Source organism: Thermobia domestica, chromosome 6 (assembly GCF_964235325.1).
Source record: "Thermobia domestica chromosome 6, izTheDome1.hap1.1, whole genome shotgun sequence".
NCBI classification, from domain to species: Eukaryota; Metazoa; Arthropoda; class Insecta; order Zygentoma; family Lepismatidae; genus Thermobia; species Thermobia domestica.
Genome location: NC_137459.1, coordinates 192,216,293 through 192,235,110, shown reverse-complemented (window position 1 = coordinate 192,235,110; position 18,818 = coordinate 192,216,293). Strand labels below are relative to the sequence as shown.

General features: G+C 34.2%; 1 protein-coding gene across 1 annotated transcript in view; it reads left to right on the top strand.

Annotated features, from left to right (window-relative positions):
• LOC145688375 (ligand of Numb protein X 2-like) overlaps nucleotides 1-18,818 on the top strand; it is a 698,396-nt gene that overhangs the window by 632,737 nt on the left and 46,841 nt on the right. The window contains exons 4-5 of the mRNA XM_081762542.1: nucleotides 3,600-3,702; nucleotides 17,542-17,756. Of these exons, the coding sequence (XP_081618668.1) occupies nucleotides 3,600-3,702; nucleotides 17,542-17,756 (318 nt within the window). The remainder of the gene's footprint in view (nucleotides 1-3,599; nucleotides 3,703-17,541; nucleotides 17,757-18,818) is intronic.

The window sequence follows — 18,818 nt, the reverse complement described above, 5'->3', positions numbered from 1 at the left end:
GGTTGAGGACTTCTTCTTATAGCAAACTATAGACCTATTTTGCCGCAGAATCCAATTGTCGACTTGAGAGATGGCAAAGATGTATGGTTACAAACGACGGCTACTTTGACTAACCAAGTATTGTAGTATTCATGTTTTGGTTTTGGTTGACATTTCATTTGCACTAATTTAATACAAGTGTTGATATTGTGCCTCATAATTTTTTTTATTTATTTCTAAAAGTATTATTATTATTATTATTATTATTATTATTATTATTATTATTATTATTATTATTATTATTATTATTATTATTATTATTATTATTTTAGAATTATGTTTGCAGAAAGTAAGCGGATTCCTAAATTTTACAAAACCGTGATAATTGGAGTAAAAGTAGTATATGGACCGAATATTGTAATAGGTCTAATCAATCCTATAGCTATCTTGAAAGTTTAAAGATGTTGCTGGAGACCAAAATACTTTAGCATAGAGGTATGGCTAGAAAGAAGCCGGGTTGATATTACTATTGGCAAACAATGACCGCGTGAAGGTCAATCGATGCATGAGTCTATATCATGATACCCTGCCTATCGAATGAGTAATTGACCAGGGTGCAAGCCTCTCAATTCGACTGTGAGCTTTGGAAAAAACTGTCCGTGCATCTGTACTTCGTTGGAAAAATGCTTGGTTTTAAACGAAACAACATATCAATGTGAAATTTCTTTTCAAACTGGGGAAAATTCGCAAAAGACGATTCGCTTAAGGTAGTGTACGAAGATGACTGTCCATTATACACCCAAGTCTTCGGCGGTTTAAAGACGGACGAGATGTGATAACAGGCTATCCGGGTTCTGGATAATCTTGCAGATCGGAAACGCACTCACATTCAAAAAACGGCAATGTGATTCGAAAGGATCGTCGTTTGAGTATTCGGCTTTTGCTGAAATCATACGAATTGACAAAAAGAAAATGTTCAGCAAATTTTACATAAAAGTTACAGCATGAATCAATTGTGTTCAAAATTGGTGCCAAGGAACCTGAGTTTGGAACAAAAGGAAGCTCGGGTGAACATTTGTGCTGACGTTTGTGAAAACATTGAAATTAGCCCTACATTCTTAGAGAGAGTGATTATCATCTTTGAGGACTCCTCGTTTTTCACGTACAATCCTGTAGCTCTCCTGAAACCAAATTGCGATCAATGCATTGGAAGATCCCGAGATTGTCTATCCACAAGAAAGCTTGAACGAGCAAAGTGAAATTCAAAGTAATGATGATTGTTTCTTCGATATCTGTTGGATCTTATATGTTAAGTGGTTACCCGAGGGTGAAACTGTAAACTAACATTACTTTGTTAATGTGTTGACAGCTATCCGTGAGCGAGTAAGAAAACGACAACTTAATTTCTGGACAAACAAGTCATGAATTCTGCACCAAGACAATAGTCTTGCATACACGGAATTGTCACTGAAGACATTTTTGGCCAAACAGGAGATCCCTGTGTTGGATCTTCCGCCATATTCTCCGGATCTTGCTTTCCGGCTTTTTCTATTCCCCAGATAAAGTCAGTACTGAAAAAGAAAGCAAATTTGAGTCAGTAGAAGTTGTAAAAAGAAATTAAAGAATATCACAAACATAGTTTCCTAAAACGACTAGCTTCACTACTTCCCGGTGTAGGGATCATGGAAGGAGTAGTTTGAAGGAAATAATGTTTTTATTGTATCAGCCTTCTTCTTTTCTAGCCGTGCTTTGTATAACATTTCAAATTAAACAAAAAACACCTGATGAAGCCCTTTTAGACCTATTTTGGTTGATAATCTTCTACAGAATCGGCTGAGCGCTAGCATTGTCGTCTCATACTTGGATATAAGAAAGTAGTTCTTATCTTGCCGCGACGACATTACAGTTGGTGGTGCAATTTCCGAATTTATATATCCATTTTGTAAGGTTCACCACCTTTCAGTGTATATTACTTCTTCGAGCACATGTTATAACTGTAAAACACGTGCTGTTGTTTATAAACACTATTACAAGCAGACGATAGACGGAAGAAACAGGAAAACACGAAACCGACACGATGGAATCTGAAGATGTACGAATCGCCCAGAGGTCACTCATAAAAGAGGACCGGGAGAGGAGCAAATTATCAGTTTACAACTGATGACATAACCTTACCTAATCTCTGGTAGCTGCATTGGGCGAAGAAGATTCCTAATTACAACCTAACTCTGGAGGTCGAATTGGATGAAAGAGGTTCCTTACAAACCGCCTCCCATAGTCGCAACGGACAGAGGAGACCCCTTTAATAACACACCCGGAAAGCTGTTTTGAGGGAAGGGGTTCGTACATACCTAATTTGAACCTTCGTCATCCGAAGTCACTTTACGTGTGCTAAGGACTTACAGTACATTGGAAACACTTATCTTTTATCTTTGCAAAGAAACTTTGTAAATTGATTTATAGAGAATTATTTTATAACAAAATTGGTGAAAGGCTAATCCTGGAACTATTATTGACTCTACCAAAAGAACATTACAATATACTAACTACTTGTAAAACAGCAGCAAGATCATTCAGACCACAGTTGCGATACACCGAGGGAAATATTACTTATCAGATTTTTTTTTTTTTTTTGTTAATTTTCACATTTTTTTTAAAATTTAGTGTCAATAATGTTTTGTATTCTTGTGTGAATTAAAATAGAAATATTTGCTGTGCTTTCAGATATACCTATCAAATGTTGCATACTGATTATATACAATTATGTAAAATATGCATCTGAAATATTTTTTCTGGTCTTGAGACGCTCAAAAACAAATGTATCTTGCTTAAAAAAATGATACCTTATTTAAACGCATTGAATAAAAAAAGCCATATGTTATTCTTGAATTGAAAGTAATATGTTGTTCTTGTGATCAAACAAATCATAAATTAGTTTTACATGTTAAAACGCTAATATTCGAAGTTGGGGTATTTTATCCCAGGTTCGCTGTAAGACGTAGCTACTATTAAATTAATAATGTAGGTGCGGTAACTTGGAAGTTTAGAGTGACATGTCTTTAGGATCTACTTAATTATCTGAGCTCAATATAAACTTAAATGACATTCATATTTCTTATTTTAGGGTTTTTAAACCTTTCGCTCCCTTCTTTCGTTGGATTTTTGGAAAAATCTGGAACGAATCCCGTATAAGATACAACAGTAAAAATGCCCACTACAACGCTTCCAATCAGCAGATACATGCATGCAAAAAATGAAGGAACTAGGGTGGTAGAAAACATATGAAAAGATGTTCCAATGGTATAAGTTATTTCAAAACTTTGTGCGATGTACTGTGTAAGTCCTGCTAGTAGCAAAATGGTTAAAGGTTGCTCCACTTTAAACAAAAAAATATTGTATAATCCGCACTTCATGTTCTAATCCAAAATCATGTCTTAGTATTTCTCAGTGGTATTTAAAACTACACCAGTCAACTTTGTTAGCTCCATAAACCGAACTATAAACCTGCCATGTAGAAGGCAAGCACATTCCTTTTATGTTTACCATTTGAGTGATTATTTTCAATTTAAAGACAAAAATAGTTACTATTCGTTGTTAATATCAATACTGCGTCTTTTCAGGTTTGTCAAGCTTTAAGGAAAATGACTCCTGTTCTTCGGTTAGGTGTTTATCGAGAGAGGATAGAAGCTTACAATTCACGCTCAACAGCACATTACATTGAAGGTTTGTATATTTCATATTTAAGTCTATTCATGCTTGTTTTGTATATAGATATGCATCATTATATTCACTACTAGTTTGTTATATAGTGTTAAATTTATATGTTGTTTTATTGTAGAGCGTATTGTGTTCTCCAATGACATTTTTTAGTTTGAAAATATAACATCTTTGATACGAATGAATGGAATTTCCAGCCTATTTTTTTTTTTCAAACAGCATTTCTGTACATTTTTCCTCATGTGTGTTATTATTACAACGACAGAGTGTAATTTGTTTATAATATTTGCACATGAAAGCCTTCCCCACTTAAATGGCTAGCGTGTTCGTTTTTGATACATGTGGTCCCGGATTCGCTTCTCAATAGGGATGATTCCATATCAGGACCAAGTACCTGGATAGAACCTATATATCGTCTGAAAGCTCTTGTCATGAGAAGTACGAAACCGTTTTCAAATCACGGCCAGTTTGTTGGCGTTTGCGACCCTATGTATGGCATATTCGACAGAAGTAAAAATGAATATTACGATGCATCACGCGTAAGTGCCTGAGTCCATCATGTTCCTTTTTAACTCATTGCTAGAACACGACTCTGACAAGAGTTTGGTTATATCGCTTTGCACCCAGACGTATCCATTTGGTCAGTGTTGCCAACGAATTGAAAATATAATATGGCAAATGGTTTCTCTACCATTGGACGTATATCCTTGTAACTTGTTATAAACATAATTCGTCACTAGAGAAAATATACTGTGGACGTATTCCTCTCTCAAGGGCCCAAGTTTGTCAGTGTTGCCAACCAATTGTAAAAATGAGAAGGTGTAAAACAGGTTCGTACGATGAGAAATCTATACACCAATCTTGGAGAAACATCACACGATACATAGCGAAAAGACGTTGAGTGTGACCATTTCCCAACCATTACCAACAGCCAACCAAATGTGAATATCGCAATGTTGCAAGTGATGTGCTTGCAATTGAACCAATATATAACAAATGTGACATAAGCAACATTGGACAATGGAAAACCTAGCATGGGTCACAGTCTAATTATGTCCGCCAAAGCTATAGACTTCATGCAATAATCTTGGATGTTCGCATTAGTTGACAACACTGCTACACTGGGGTGCTTGGGAGACGGGGACACTCATACTATGTTTTCCATTGTCCAATGCTGCTTATGTCACATTTGTTTTATATTCGTTCCATAGCACGCATGCCATTTGTAACATTGTGATGTTTACACTTGGTTGGCAACACTGAGAACCTAGAATGGTTAGGGGATGATCACACTCAACGTATTTCTGCTATAGTATCGTGTGATATTTCTGCCAAGCTTGATGTATAAACGAAACCTGTTTTACACCTTCTCATTTTTACAATTGTTTGGCAACACTGACAAACTTGGGCCCTTGAGAGAGGAATACGTCCACAGTATATTTTCTCTAGTGACGAATTATGTTTATAACAAGTTACAAGGATATACGTCCAATGGTAGAGAAACCATTTGCCATATTATATTTTCAATTCGTTGGCAACACTGACCAAATGGATACGTCTGGGTGCAAAGCGATATAACCAAACTCTTGTCAGAGTCGTGTTCTAGCAATGAGTTAAAAAGGAACATGATGGACTCAGGCACTTACGCATGATGCATAGTAACATTCATTTTTACTTCTGTCGAATATGCCATACATAGGATCGCAAACACCAACAAACTGGCCCCTTATAGGGTCAGGTTGTGGGTTTGTCCGTGATTTGAAAACGGTTTCGTACTTTTCATGACAAGAGCTTTCAGACGATATATAGGTTTTATCCAGGTACTTGGTCCCAGCATGGAATCATCCTTAGTCAGTGGCAAAGCACAATAATAATAATAATAATAATAATAATAATAATAATAATAATAATAATAATAATAATAATAATAATAATAATAATAATAATAATAATAATTTGACAAATAATTCACTTTCATTGTTGATCCTTCTTCTTTAGTTTAAAGGACATATATTGCACATGAAATCAGTCATTTCCAGTTAATTTCTAATTTCATTAATTAAAATGAAATGAAATCTTTCAGTTCAACGTACCACGATTATGCCCGTGAAGTTAAGAGAGACGGATGATTAAGGGAATTGGATGATAATGGAAGAACTAGTGAAATGGGAACGTGGGAGGAAATGGGAATACCCCGAGAAAACCCATGGGCACAATGATGTCCACCACAAACTTGCTTGGCCGGGGATCGAACCAGGGACGCCACACACCAGATGTAAACTCTCTACCACTGAGTCAACGTACCCCCGTTTACTAATTAAGAATGTTAGATATTAGTTCTGGATATTTAGTAGAGTGCTGATTATTTTAAGGTATTACGTAAATCTCACAGATCATTTAGCTTTAAAGATTCACTTTTTAAAAATAAATTATTATTATTATTATTATTATTATTATTATTATTATTATTATTATTATTATTATTATTATTATTATTATTATTATTATTATTATTATTATTATGCAGGACAAAATAATAAACTCTGCCAAAAACAATATAGAGGATTACTCGTTTCCATCCATGGGATATTCGGAGGTTAATTTTGAAATAAGAAACACTACGCATCCCTATTGTTGTAGGCAACCAACATGTCTTTGCGACAGTGCGTGTTGCGTAGAAGCTAGAGAATGTTATAAATTTTAAACGGGAGATGGATAGGCATCGTTGAAGTCACTATTACGTGTGAAGATTGTTTATAATCATGTTTATGGATTGATTCCATTAATGAACTCGGCCGAGATAATTCTCAACCTTCCTATTGCAAAAAACAAAAAAAAAAAAAACTAAAAGATAATTCAAGAATTTGTTTTGGGTCAAAAGTCATTGTGTAGAGTAACAGAAGGCCTGACGTACTAATATCACAGTCTTATAAAACCCATTAGCGAGACCCTAATAAACAACTAAGTTAGTCTATTAAACCAAAAGATTTCTAAAGAGTGAGATACACTATTTTTCGAAATTCATTGGCATAAACAAAGCAAACCAATATTACTTTGGCATTACAAAGGTCTAGTAGTAGAGATTAAAGTGGCTACTGTCACCCAACTATTGTGTTCTTGTTCATGACACCATAAATTAACTGTATGCATGGGTGGCTATCAAAGTGGTCAAGGATGGAGCTGGACCACTCCCTTTGATATCCATTTAGTGTACACTGTTCTGAGTGGAGAATAGCATTTGATTTTCTAAGTGGTGACCCTGAGCCAATTCTTTCTCTCCCCGCATCTTGTAAATGGATTGGCTTTCTCTCTCAGGTACATGTTTGGTGCTAAACAATAACTTGGAAATACTAGTCACTTAAATATAATTAATTATTTAAGTCTAAAACCATATTCATGAAAGTATTTTCTTGTTTTCCCTGGATTTAGATAAAAATTTTGTTCGTAGTTTGTATATCACTTCAAACAGTGGGTCACGTCTTCCTGATCCGTCTCGCTGGTGCTTGAAACAGATTTTGTATTTAAACTTGAAAGTAATATTTCATAATTTTCCGTAATGGTTCTCTTGTCATCAGTTAAGTATAGTATGGCTGGAACGTAACAATACATCTCAAAGTAAAGTTCTTGTCTACAAGCTGTAAAGAATTTCGAGGGTATTTTTCCCTTAATTCGAATTTGAAATGAACTGATGTGAGAAACACTTTTAATGTAGATTTCATGAGTAAAATTTTGCTTCGATTAATATTATTACTGTAACTTGTTAAAGCTTCCCACACCATGTCGAAAGTAGCTAAATGTTAAATACAGGTTCGCAAAGTGAAACCACTAAAACACAGAGGAAAATAAATAAACAATACTAGCTCAAATTAATACTTTAAAAAATAGCCATTTTACTCATACTCAACGAACATTTAAAATAATGTATTGAATTCTGTAATACGTGAGTTATCATTGGAAATTTTAATCGTTTAAGACAATATTCTTATATTACTTAATTAGTTCACATTCAATTTTGCACTTCTTAATTCTATTACGCATTTTGGCATGCGAAATCTGCCAAAAATACGTGTAAGCGATGTTATGAAAGCGAACATCAATCTTAGGTTTTTGTAGGTCTTTGGCATCTTTAGGATCACAAAACATTCCTAATTACATAATTAAAGCGTGTTCAAAAAAAATTAGCTCCAATTTTGACAAAAATATACTCTTAACAAAACATCTTATTAAGAACATGAACATCTATAGGAAAACATGTAGGGCCAGATTATAAGTTGAATACGAACAATTATAGAACAATAACCTTATTGAATGTGTTCTCATTTTTTTTTTTCTAGATTTCCAAATTATGCTATACATAAGCGTCGCAAATCTCATAGAACAGCTTTGACCGTCCGTCCGTTTGTCGACAGGTATCAGAGGAAGAACGATAAGAGATATCGAGATGCGGCTTTTTCCAATCGATTCAAGGTGTTAAGAATAGGTTCTATTTCCTCCACTAACTCTTTATTCAAGCCAGAAGTGGTTCAAGTTAGTCATTTCCGGTTTCAACATTTGTTGCCATCGAACAAAAACAGTAACAGACAGCAAGAAGCTGTTGTTTGCAAACGATTTAGTGTCTCAAAGATAAGAAACCATAATTATCCTAAATATTCTTCCAAAACCAGAAGTGGTTCAAATGTAACATTACTTCCGGTTTCAATGCCTATTCCCACAGAGAGAAAAATATCGAGATGCAAGATTTTACAATTGATTGAGCGCCCTAAGGATAAATTTCATCTTCTTCGTTAACTCTCTTTTTAATGCGAAAGTGGTTCAGATTCGCCATTTCCCGTTTTAACGTTTATCGCCATGGAACGAAAACGGTAACAGATAACGAGAGGTTTTGTGCAAATGGTTCAGCGTCTCGATTGAAATATGCCATTACTATCTGCAACTCTCTACCGAAACCGAAAGTAGTTACTTGAAATTTATTACTACTTCTGGTTTCCATACTGATTTCCATAAAGTAAATGCGGTAAGAGGTTTGAGATACAGTTTCTTGCAATCGATTCAGCTTCCCAAGAGTAGGATCTATACAAAACGGTGAAAGATTCGAGTCTTGCAATCGACTCAGCCTCCCAAGAGTAGGTTCTATCTTCTCCCTTAACCCTCTATTAAATTTGGAAGTAGTTAAAATTGATCGTTTCCGGTTTCAACACCTGTCACCATAAAACAAAAACAGTAAGGCATAGCGAGTAATATCTTTTTGATATTTTTTTTGAGCGTCCGATGAATAGGTTCTATCGCTGATCTTGTTAATATATTGCAATCAACAGTTATAGATGTACTACTTTAAGTTTGAGTGTTGAATTCCCATAGTTTCGAAGTCTACAGTAGTTTCACACTGTGAAACGAAACTCTATTATTGTTCAGAAACATTTATTTTTCAATACAAAGTGTGTTTTACACGAATCACAGGATGATTTTTTTTATAAACGTAAATCCATTGTAACGAATCTCTGCAAAATAATAGATTAAGTCTACTACGTACTGAAACAAAGGTCACAAACAGATGTTATATACACTGACATGAGTAAAGCCTTTGACTAATTAGATCATAGACTAATCTTAAATAAACTACCAAATATGGAGTATCTTTCTTGTGCCTAAAACAAATGAAAATCATATCAATATGATCATCAAATTAAAAATGGAACCCACTTGTTAAACTTATCCAATATTAGCAGCAGGATTCCTCAAGGGTCTCCACTGGAACCATTACTTTTTCTTCAATTTTTATTAATGATTTACCAACAGTTTTAAACCATTCTAATAGTTTACTCTATGCTCATGACATCAAACCTTTTAGAATAATAAATAATGTTCAGGATAATAGTAAGTTACAAAATAACGTAAGCAGAATTATTGTATGGTGTAAAGACAATAAAATGAACATCAATTGTTGAAAACTAAGTGTATGACACAGAAACGACGTCAATACTATATTAGTCAATATGAAAATGAAGGTAAAATGTAGCAAAAAAGTTGATATTTTAAGAGATCTAGGAGTTATGTTTTACAGTTCCTTACGTTTTGATGTACACATACCGTACATAATATATGTAACGAAGCGAGAAAGAAAAAACTAATTAGTTTTCTCTTTAATTAATTACCTTTTGTCAACCATATATATATATATATATATATATATATATATATATATATACAAACTATTGGTTAGATCCAAATTAAAATACTCATCAATTATTTGAAACAGCTTTGCACAGACATTTGTAAATAGAATTGAATTGGTACCAAAAATGTTTTATTAGAATGCTTTGTTTTAAGTTAGGTTTAGATTCCTATTGTTAAGACATTAGACTACTGGGTAACATACCTTAAACTTCAAACACTAGAGAACAGAAGAAAATTGCTTTATGCAAACTTTGTCGAAAATATAGTTGACAACAACTGTTATGCAAGCTACATTTTAGAAGTTCCAAAATATGGTACAATGTGTAAAGTATTGTTTCAACCAAGTAACAGAAAACATGTTATAACATCAAGACTTGTAAAAAAATATATTCAATGTCAGGCGTACACCCAGAAATTTTTTGGGAGGGGTCCAAGCTTTGAGGGCTCCAATACTACAAGCTACTACGTCTATGTATTATTCTGCACCCAAAAAGACGATAAGTAATTGTAAAATACTCCCACTTGTATTTTCAGAAAAAAAAGTGATAGAACCAGATTATTGTTTTTATAAGAGAAAGAGTACAGATGAAGTGTAACATCAAATTTTCATGCTACATCAATCATTCCCCTGTTAAACAAGTATAGTTTTATTGTGAAAGTATACAAATGTATGTTGAGTTAGGAAGTTTTTGAGGGGTCCGAACCCGGTGGATTCCCCGTGGGTGAGCCCCAGCTCAATGTATCGTCATCGCATATACTGTAACTTCCAATTTTTTATTAATAACTCAGTTTTCTTACTATATTATCGCTTCTTTGTGCTTTCCTTAACAAAACAGTGTAATAATGAATAATTTTTTATTATTTTGGAGAAAAAATAAAGCAAAATAAGAAATTTATAAGCAAGAAACCTTTATTCTTATGAAACCTTAGTCTGTCAAATAATTACGCGAAGAATATCCCAAGGGAAATTACAGGGAAAATGACTCGACACAGTGCACAGGTATTAGGAACACTCAGTAACATGTGAAGCTATTGAACAGAAACATGAACTGAACAGTCAACTACGTATTTCTACGTTCAATATGCAATTCACACTTCATGCACAGTTCCAATATGCAAAATCAGTCAATATCCTCAGTTGAAATTACTGATATAGGGAGAAAATGACTATTTAAAACTTCAAGTGTGAACCTGCGCTTGGAGCGATATATTAGCATTATTACAACGTATTATTTCATAAGTTGTCTCGGTGGTCAAGCGTGTTTACTAGTTCTCTTGAAATTCTGGCATCGGAGGACGGCAGTTTGAATCTGCCTCCGGGAAGTTTCATTTTTTCAATATATAGAAACATTTCTCTAAATATAAAGTTCTGTTTTGAAGTGCGTAAAAAAAAACATCAGATGAACTATCACGTTTGAAAGCCCAGTTACATTTATTCGCCCTGTCATCATTTATACACGAAGACGCCAAAATGAGGAACGTTAACATTGTTATAATGGGAACAGATTTATAATTTGAATGCCAACCTTAAATCACACGTCCAAAATGAAAATTATTCATGTTCCTAATACCTATTGTAATATACAGGTGTATATGTAGAGAGAGAGAGAGAGAGAGAGTATGTGAGAGAAATACAAAACAATATATGCTTGTATTTTTAATTACAACGTAAAAAAAGTTATTGTAATTCATAATCTGAATTTTTATAAAACGATTTGAACTCTTGAAGCGACTCAATGTTCATAAAGCTTTTTTTCTTGAAGTTTTTGTAATTAATGTCGCAAATAGTCCGATACTTTGTAATACGTGCGAAAGAAAAAAAAATGCATGTTTTAGCAGGATAGTATCGTCTACCTTTTGCTTCTATTGATGGTATAAAAATAATGTTGAATTGATTTTAACATCTCTTTCAGCAGTGAGGCTATATTAGACGTTTATCTACTGATTAGCGTGGAATCCGAACCACGTGAACTCACACCGGGAATCGAACCAGCTCTCTTACGTCAAAGGTGCGTACGCTAACCGCTTAGCTACGAAAGAACTCAGTATGAAACGGAAATACAGTGAAACCTGTCTCTAGCGGAATCGAGCGGGACTTGCAAAAATTTCCGTTAAAGTCAGGTTTCCGCTTAGTGGAGGTAGACCTTTCCTTTCTTTCTTTTCTTTTTTTAAATACATGCTTATAAAGGGACATACTGAGAAATATATTGCTGTACGCACATTGTTCGATTACAGTACTTCTTTCTTCTACGAATAAATACACAAAAGATCTAAAATGAATACAAAATATACTATGCACACGTTATCTTTATTTTTCTAATAGCCAAGCAGGGTTTTCTGTGTACATTGCTGCTTGACTTTCCGCATACACTTTAGCGTGAGAAATTATACTAAGTGAATCAAAATCATTTTTCCGTAAAGTAATTTTTTGCAGTTCCTTTAAACTTGTGAGAGCATTTTGATATGTATTTATTCTACTCGGTATCGTATTCCTCTTCCTCTATCTCGTTTTCTTCTTTTCGACATTCCTTATGATTCTTGATTAAGTTGCGGTGATTAAGGACAACTTGTGGGGGTGAATATGAGTAGTGGTTGTGGAAGGTAAACACTGTCCAGAAATATTTAACAAAAGAACGAACATTTTATCGCAAACAGTGTAATGTATATGTCTCACAGAATGTCTAAACATATAAACGCTGTAGTCCGGAACTCAGAATTTTCCGTTAAATGATTATTTTTCTTTCCGCTGTCCGCGTAACACAGTTTCCGCTTAATGAAGGGACTTTTACACATTTTGTTCTCCAAAATTCATGGGACCGTGAAATATTTCCGTTTAAGACAGTTTCCCGTTTAATAAGGGGTCCGTTGAAGACAGGTTTTACTGTACCACACATTACCCCATATTACTTCACCGACAGATTTATGTTTTATGATCAGTTAAAATAGTATTTCTGGACACCGTAGCGAAAAAATGTATTTGCTTTTTCAAGCACTGTACCAAAAATACATACAATAAACACAGTAAAAACGAAACAAGGAAAGGGATTCAAAGTAAAGTGCTTTGCCTCTCTCGAATAAATCACTCAATGTATTACAAGTGCATATCTCGCGCATTCCAGTAGAACTATTAAAACGCGCTGGCTCTACGACGGCTGTGTGGTCTAGTGGCTAATATGTGTGTCTGTGGTGTACAAGGTCCCGGGTTCGATTCCCGGTGGGACAACTTTTGGAATTTTAAATGTTCTCGATGTGTTTGTGTTTGTGTCACTATCATTCAAGGTTACTGTAAAACGTGTATAACCGAGTAGGAAATATACACAAATTACTGATAAGGGGAAAGCAGACTGGTAAGTGAACTTCAGGGCCGCCTTTCGCGACGTAACATAAGAAGAAAATAAGTGGGATTAGCGAGGCGCTTGAAATTACAGTAATGATGATTGACGGTTCGGTTCCCAGTCCGGTTTTCTTTCAATATAAGGATATTTTATTTTTTTCTAAATATAACGTTATATTTTGAACATTTGAACTGGTTATAAAAACAAAATCAGATAAACTGTCAGCTTTCAAACCTCTGTCACTTTTATTCACCATCTGTTTGTATACGAAGATGACGCTGTGGAAATGCTAGCACTACCAAAGTTGAAAAACAATACTATGGAGGATCAGGGGAGCAGAGTTGTCTTCAACATTGGGAGGCGGGCAAATTTGAGGCTTATTCTTGGGGGATATCAATTTCATCTCATTTTCCTTTGTGGCAATCGGACACAAGTCATCATATTTCTCCCCAAAAAACACATTTCAAATCGGATTATCGGGGGGAACAGTCCCTCAGTTTCAAGATTGAAGGGGATATGTCCCCCTCATCCTTCCGTGCCATTTGCGCTAGTGCTTGTAATACACTGTCAACAGATATAGACACGAAGCGTCAAGAACATTCTTTACACAACGACTGTGGTCACCATAATATAACTTGTGATATCAATATATCGTCCCTCTCGAGACAAAAGGACGTATCTCATTTTCTTAATTTTTCCAGGAGACAAGTTTAAACCTTATAGTATTATTTATTCTTTCGTCTTCTTTTAAAATTTAGTTTGATATCCCTTGTGTCAGGTATGTAACTTACGAGATCGAATTAAATTTTGACACAACATAAAATAAACTTATGATAACATCTTTAAAATTGTCTCCTGGAAAAGTTATAAAAATGAGATACGCCCCTTTTTCTCCTCGAGAGGGACGATATTTACGAAATAGGAATATTGAAAGTTTTTACAAATGATTTGAATATTTTTATTGTTTTATTTCATTATAAACATATGGTGAATTAACATTTTACTTTAGCTACAAATGGCTATTTTATTGGTTGAAGCAACAAACAAAAAAAGTTGAGTTCAGCAGGAATCGAACCCGAAACCCTTCGCGCGTGATTCAAAGATGCTACTGATTCTACCATGCCGTCACTTGATAAATTTGCGCAACGTACAACATTGCGGCCAGTCGAAAACTTTAAGACGCTTTTTCTCTTCTATATTAGGCCATTGCGCTCTCCCAGTTTGTAATATGAACACTTTAAATGTGCACTGTCACCTTGCAAAAAATGGCCAAGAAGTTAATTTACCAAAGTCTGCTTTCTCCTTGTAAGATACGAACGCTAGTCTGGGGAATGGATATTCTGCACGAATTCAATGAACTACGGAATAAGATACACAAGTCATCTACTGTACTATATGGCAATAACCGTAAGGTTCATGGTGTGAAAGGACGTTGTTTTTTCATCTTTTTTCTTTTTATTAAGTTTTGCGATATTTCTATAGTGTCTTGTGTGAACTGCAAAGAGAGAGATCATGCATTTACCTATTTGGTTAGGGATTGAGCCTTTAAAATCTTTACAACATTTAATTAAATCGCGAGGTGGTAGAAAGGAACGTGTATCGATTTCATTTTCATAGTAAGGGGCAAAAGATACTATCCCGTGAAAAAAAACATGCATTTTTTATGTAACAGGTAATTCGAGCCTTTGGCGTGTTACACCCGGGGTCATTCCCGATGTGAGCTCATGTGGTTCGGATTCCACGTTAATTAGTAGGCCCACGTCTCATATAGCCTCGCTGCTGAAAGGGACGTTCAACTCAAAATCAACTCAACACAATTTTATACCACCAATAGCAGCAAGGGACAGACGATACTATCCCGAAAAACATGCATTTATTTCTTTGACATACATTACTAAGCATCGGACGATTTGCAACATTAATTACAAAAGCTTGAAAAGAGAGAATCTTTATGGACAATAAGTTTCTTACATACAATATTCAATTATATAGGTCCTACTACTTATCTTTCTTATTTAATTTATGGAGCGCGATGGTTCACTGGTAGAGCGCTTACCTTTGGTGCGTGCAGTCTCTGGTTTTATTCTCTCCAAGAAAGCTTGAGGTGGACAACATCATGTCCGTGAGTTTTCTCAAAGCATTTCCGTTTCTTCCCACTTTCTCATTTCACCAATTCTTATATCTTTATTTTTTGCTTTAATCATCTTCTTCCTTAGCCTAAAGTGGCAGGGTTCTAGAACACTGGTCCGTATACCAATTGAGTCGTGATACAGAAAGTAATGAACCTTGTTACTAACCTGCCTTCACTCGCTATCTGTCGCTCGGCATTACTATATAAACTGTGTATTGAGATTTGATAAAGAAAAGAACCAAACTGGTTATTAACCCAAATTCACCTCTATATGCGGACCAGTATCCTAGAACCTTCCCACCTAAAAGGTGTAAGAGTGGGCTGTTAAACTTAAATATTTCATTTCATTTTCTTCTTTAATTTAGCTCTTCCACATAATATTTAATCTAATATAATAATAAAATATTATCAAGTGCTCGCAAGGCTGAGAGCGAGCTCGGAATCTACCGTAATGTGCGGTAATCTTATTAAATGTTTCACTACCAGATCAGTTGTTGAATGTTTCATAATGCTATACTAAATTCCATGAACATTGAAGCCCAATAAGTAAAATGATAAGATTGACAATTTAAACTGCTCAGTATTGCAATGCTGGCGGTGTAAATATTTACTCCATTACGCAAACTCTTTTCAAATACAACCATTATTAAACACTACATTTTTCATAAACTTGTTCTTATAGCTACTATATTAATTTCCAAATTAAATTCAATTTATAGATAATTTTGTCTTACATATCAGCTGATATTCATGCTATAAACTATACAATAAGTTAACATTCGATGTAAATAAGTAAGAAATTAAGATGTTACAGATTCTGGAATTGCAATTTAATTCAATTTTTAGCAGTATACATTTTCTATATGATTGTTCAAATTGCTTTATTAAAAAAATCCAGATTATGATTTACACGAACTATTTTAATTAAAAATGCAAATATATATATAGAGTATTTTATCTCTTTCTCGGACTCTCACTGTCTCTCTACATATACACCTATGTGTTGCAATAGATATCAAGAAGTTAAATAAATTTCATTTTAGACGTATGGTTTGTTGCTATTGATATCTCAAATCTGTTCTCATTATAACGGATGTGGTATTAACGTTAATAAGGATTGTTAACGTTCCTCAAGGATTGTTAATAAGGATTGTTTAGTGTCTTCGTATATACCCTAAATGATGAACATAGTGAATAAATGTGACTGAGCTTTGAAAAGTAATTGTTCATCTGGTCTTGTGTTTTCAAGCACTTCAAAGTAGACATTTATTTAAAAAAAAAAAAAAAAAAAAGATTTCTCTATATTGAAGAAAACAAAGAGCTTTCTGCACTCAGGCTCGAACTGCCACCCTTCGATTCTAGAATGTCAACAGCATTGCTAAACCCGCTTGGCCATGGAGGCGTGTTACACAATAACGCGTTGTGATATTAGAAATAGAATCGCTCCAAGCGCAGGTTTACACTTGGAGTTTTAAATAGCCGTTTTCTGTCTTTTTCAATAATTTCAACTGAAGATATTGATTGATTTCCCATATTGGAACTTCGCGTGAAGTGTGAATTGTATGTTCATCTTAAAAATACATTATTTTCTGTTCCTTCAATTTTACGTATTTGTGAGTGCTCCTAATACCTGTGCACTGTGTGGAGTCAATTTCCCTGTAATTTCCCTCGGCATATTCTTCGCGTAATTATCTGACAGACTGAAGTTTCATAACAATCAAAGTTTCTTGCTTATAATTTTCTTATTTTGCCTTATTTTTTTCTCAAAAATCATAACTAATTATGCATTACTACACTGCTTTGTTAAGGAAAGCAAAAAGAAGCGATAATATATTTTTAAAAACTGAGTTATTAATGAAAATTTAGAGGTTACAGTATATGCGAACTTTTTTTTTTTTTTTTTTTTTGCGGTTGACGATACATCTTAAAATTATATTTTATTTGTCTTCACTTGGAAACAAATTTTAAGAATAGACGCTGACTTTATTATTTAAGTACTTGTTCATTCATTCATTTTATACTTAATTGATACAATATTTTCTATCGTGATTTTATTTCATTACGTAGCTTTATAATTACCGTATATCACTGAATTATAAGACCAAGTACTACATTTTCTTGCTTTAAGCTGCTCTTAGAATGATAATAAAGTTAATTTATTGAAATATTTGAGCAATTGTACCATCCTTATATTCTACTTACCAGAACTCCATACAGTAACCCTTGAAAGACACCATCAACAACAACTTGGAGTCCGACTCAGTGGTTGGTGGATGGAGCCCGGGATATTCATTTTGGAGATCATTGAGGGAAGTACAGCGTCACAGTGTGGACAATTAGAACCATACGATCGAATTCTTTCAATAAATGGTGAAGATGTTCAAAATTATCGGTTAGAACAAGCTTCTCAAATCATTCAGGTAAGTGATAAGTTGTTTTTTTTAACTTTATATTTAATTAGAATATTTAAAAGATTTTGACATATACTGAAGACAAAAAAGTACCAACATAAAATGTTTGTGTTCATTCATACAGTAAAAACCGCAAATAATTATGTCTTTCAAATTTCGAATGAAAACGTATAATAATCTTCTCAAGAACTCTGACCCTAACTGAATCATCTTTCCGTCGGTCATAAGTGAGCTTTACAGGGTTCACATTTATGATATTATGATGTTGCATTACACTTCAGTAAATTTTGCTATTGATTACTTGAATATCTACTTTATTACATGTAAATCTCCATTTTGTTTTTCTTTTGCAAAGAGGTTATGAGATCCAAAAGAAAACTAAGAATACAGGGTTACATAAAGTCCCAAGCGTACATTTAATTACCAATGTTTAATTTTAAACTAAAAACTGGGATATTTACAACAAATTCACAATTTCAGATCCAAATTGTCAAGTCAAATCTTTCTCTAGGCCTACCACCTCTGAATTTTTGTAACTCATTAAAATCACGGTTTCGAAATACTACGAATGGCTAGTGTAAGGGTAGGGATTCACAATAAATTAAATTAAAATGAAATGAAACCTTTCAGTTTAACGTTCCACAATTATGCCCGTTAGGCTAATAGAGACGATGATTTTAGGCAAATGAATGATGATGGAGTAGTTGGTGGAATGAAAATGTGGGGGGAAATGGAAATAACTCGAGAAAACCCATGGATACGATGTTGTCTACCACAAACTTACTTGGCCGGGGATCGAATCCGGGACTCCTCACATCAGAAGTAAGTGCTCTACCATTGAGCTTCACATTAAATGTTTAGTTAGTACTGAATAGAATAAAATTGTATCGTGGTATCCTCAGATGTCAGTATTTCGAAAGGACGTACATTGGATAATAATTGCTTATTCATGGAGGTTCATCAAATATTATCTATGGTATTAAGGCTCCAGAGCTGACTCCCGAATTCATATTAGTACTGCAATATAACTTTCATTATCTTTATAGACTACATGCATTAATTCTAAAGTGC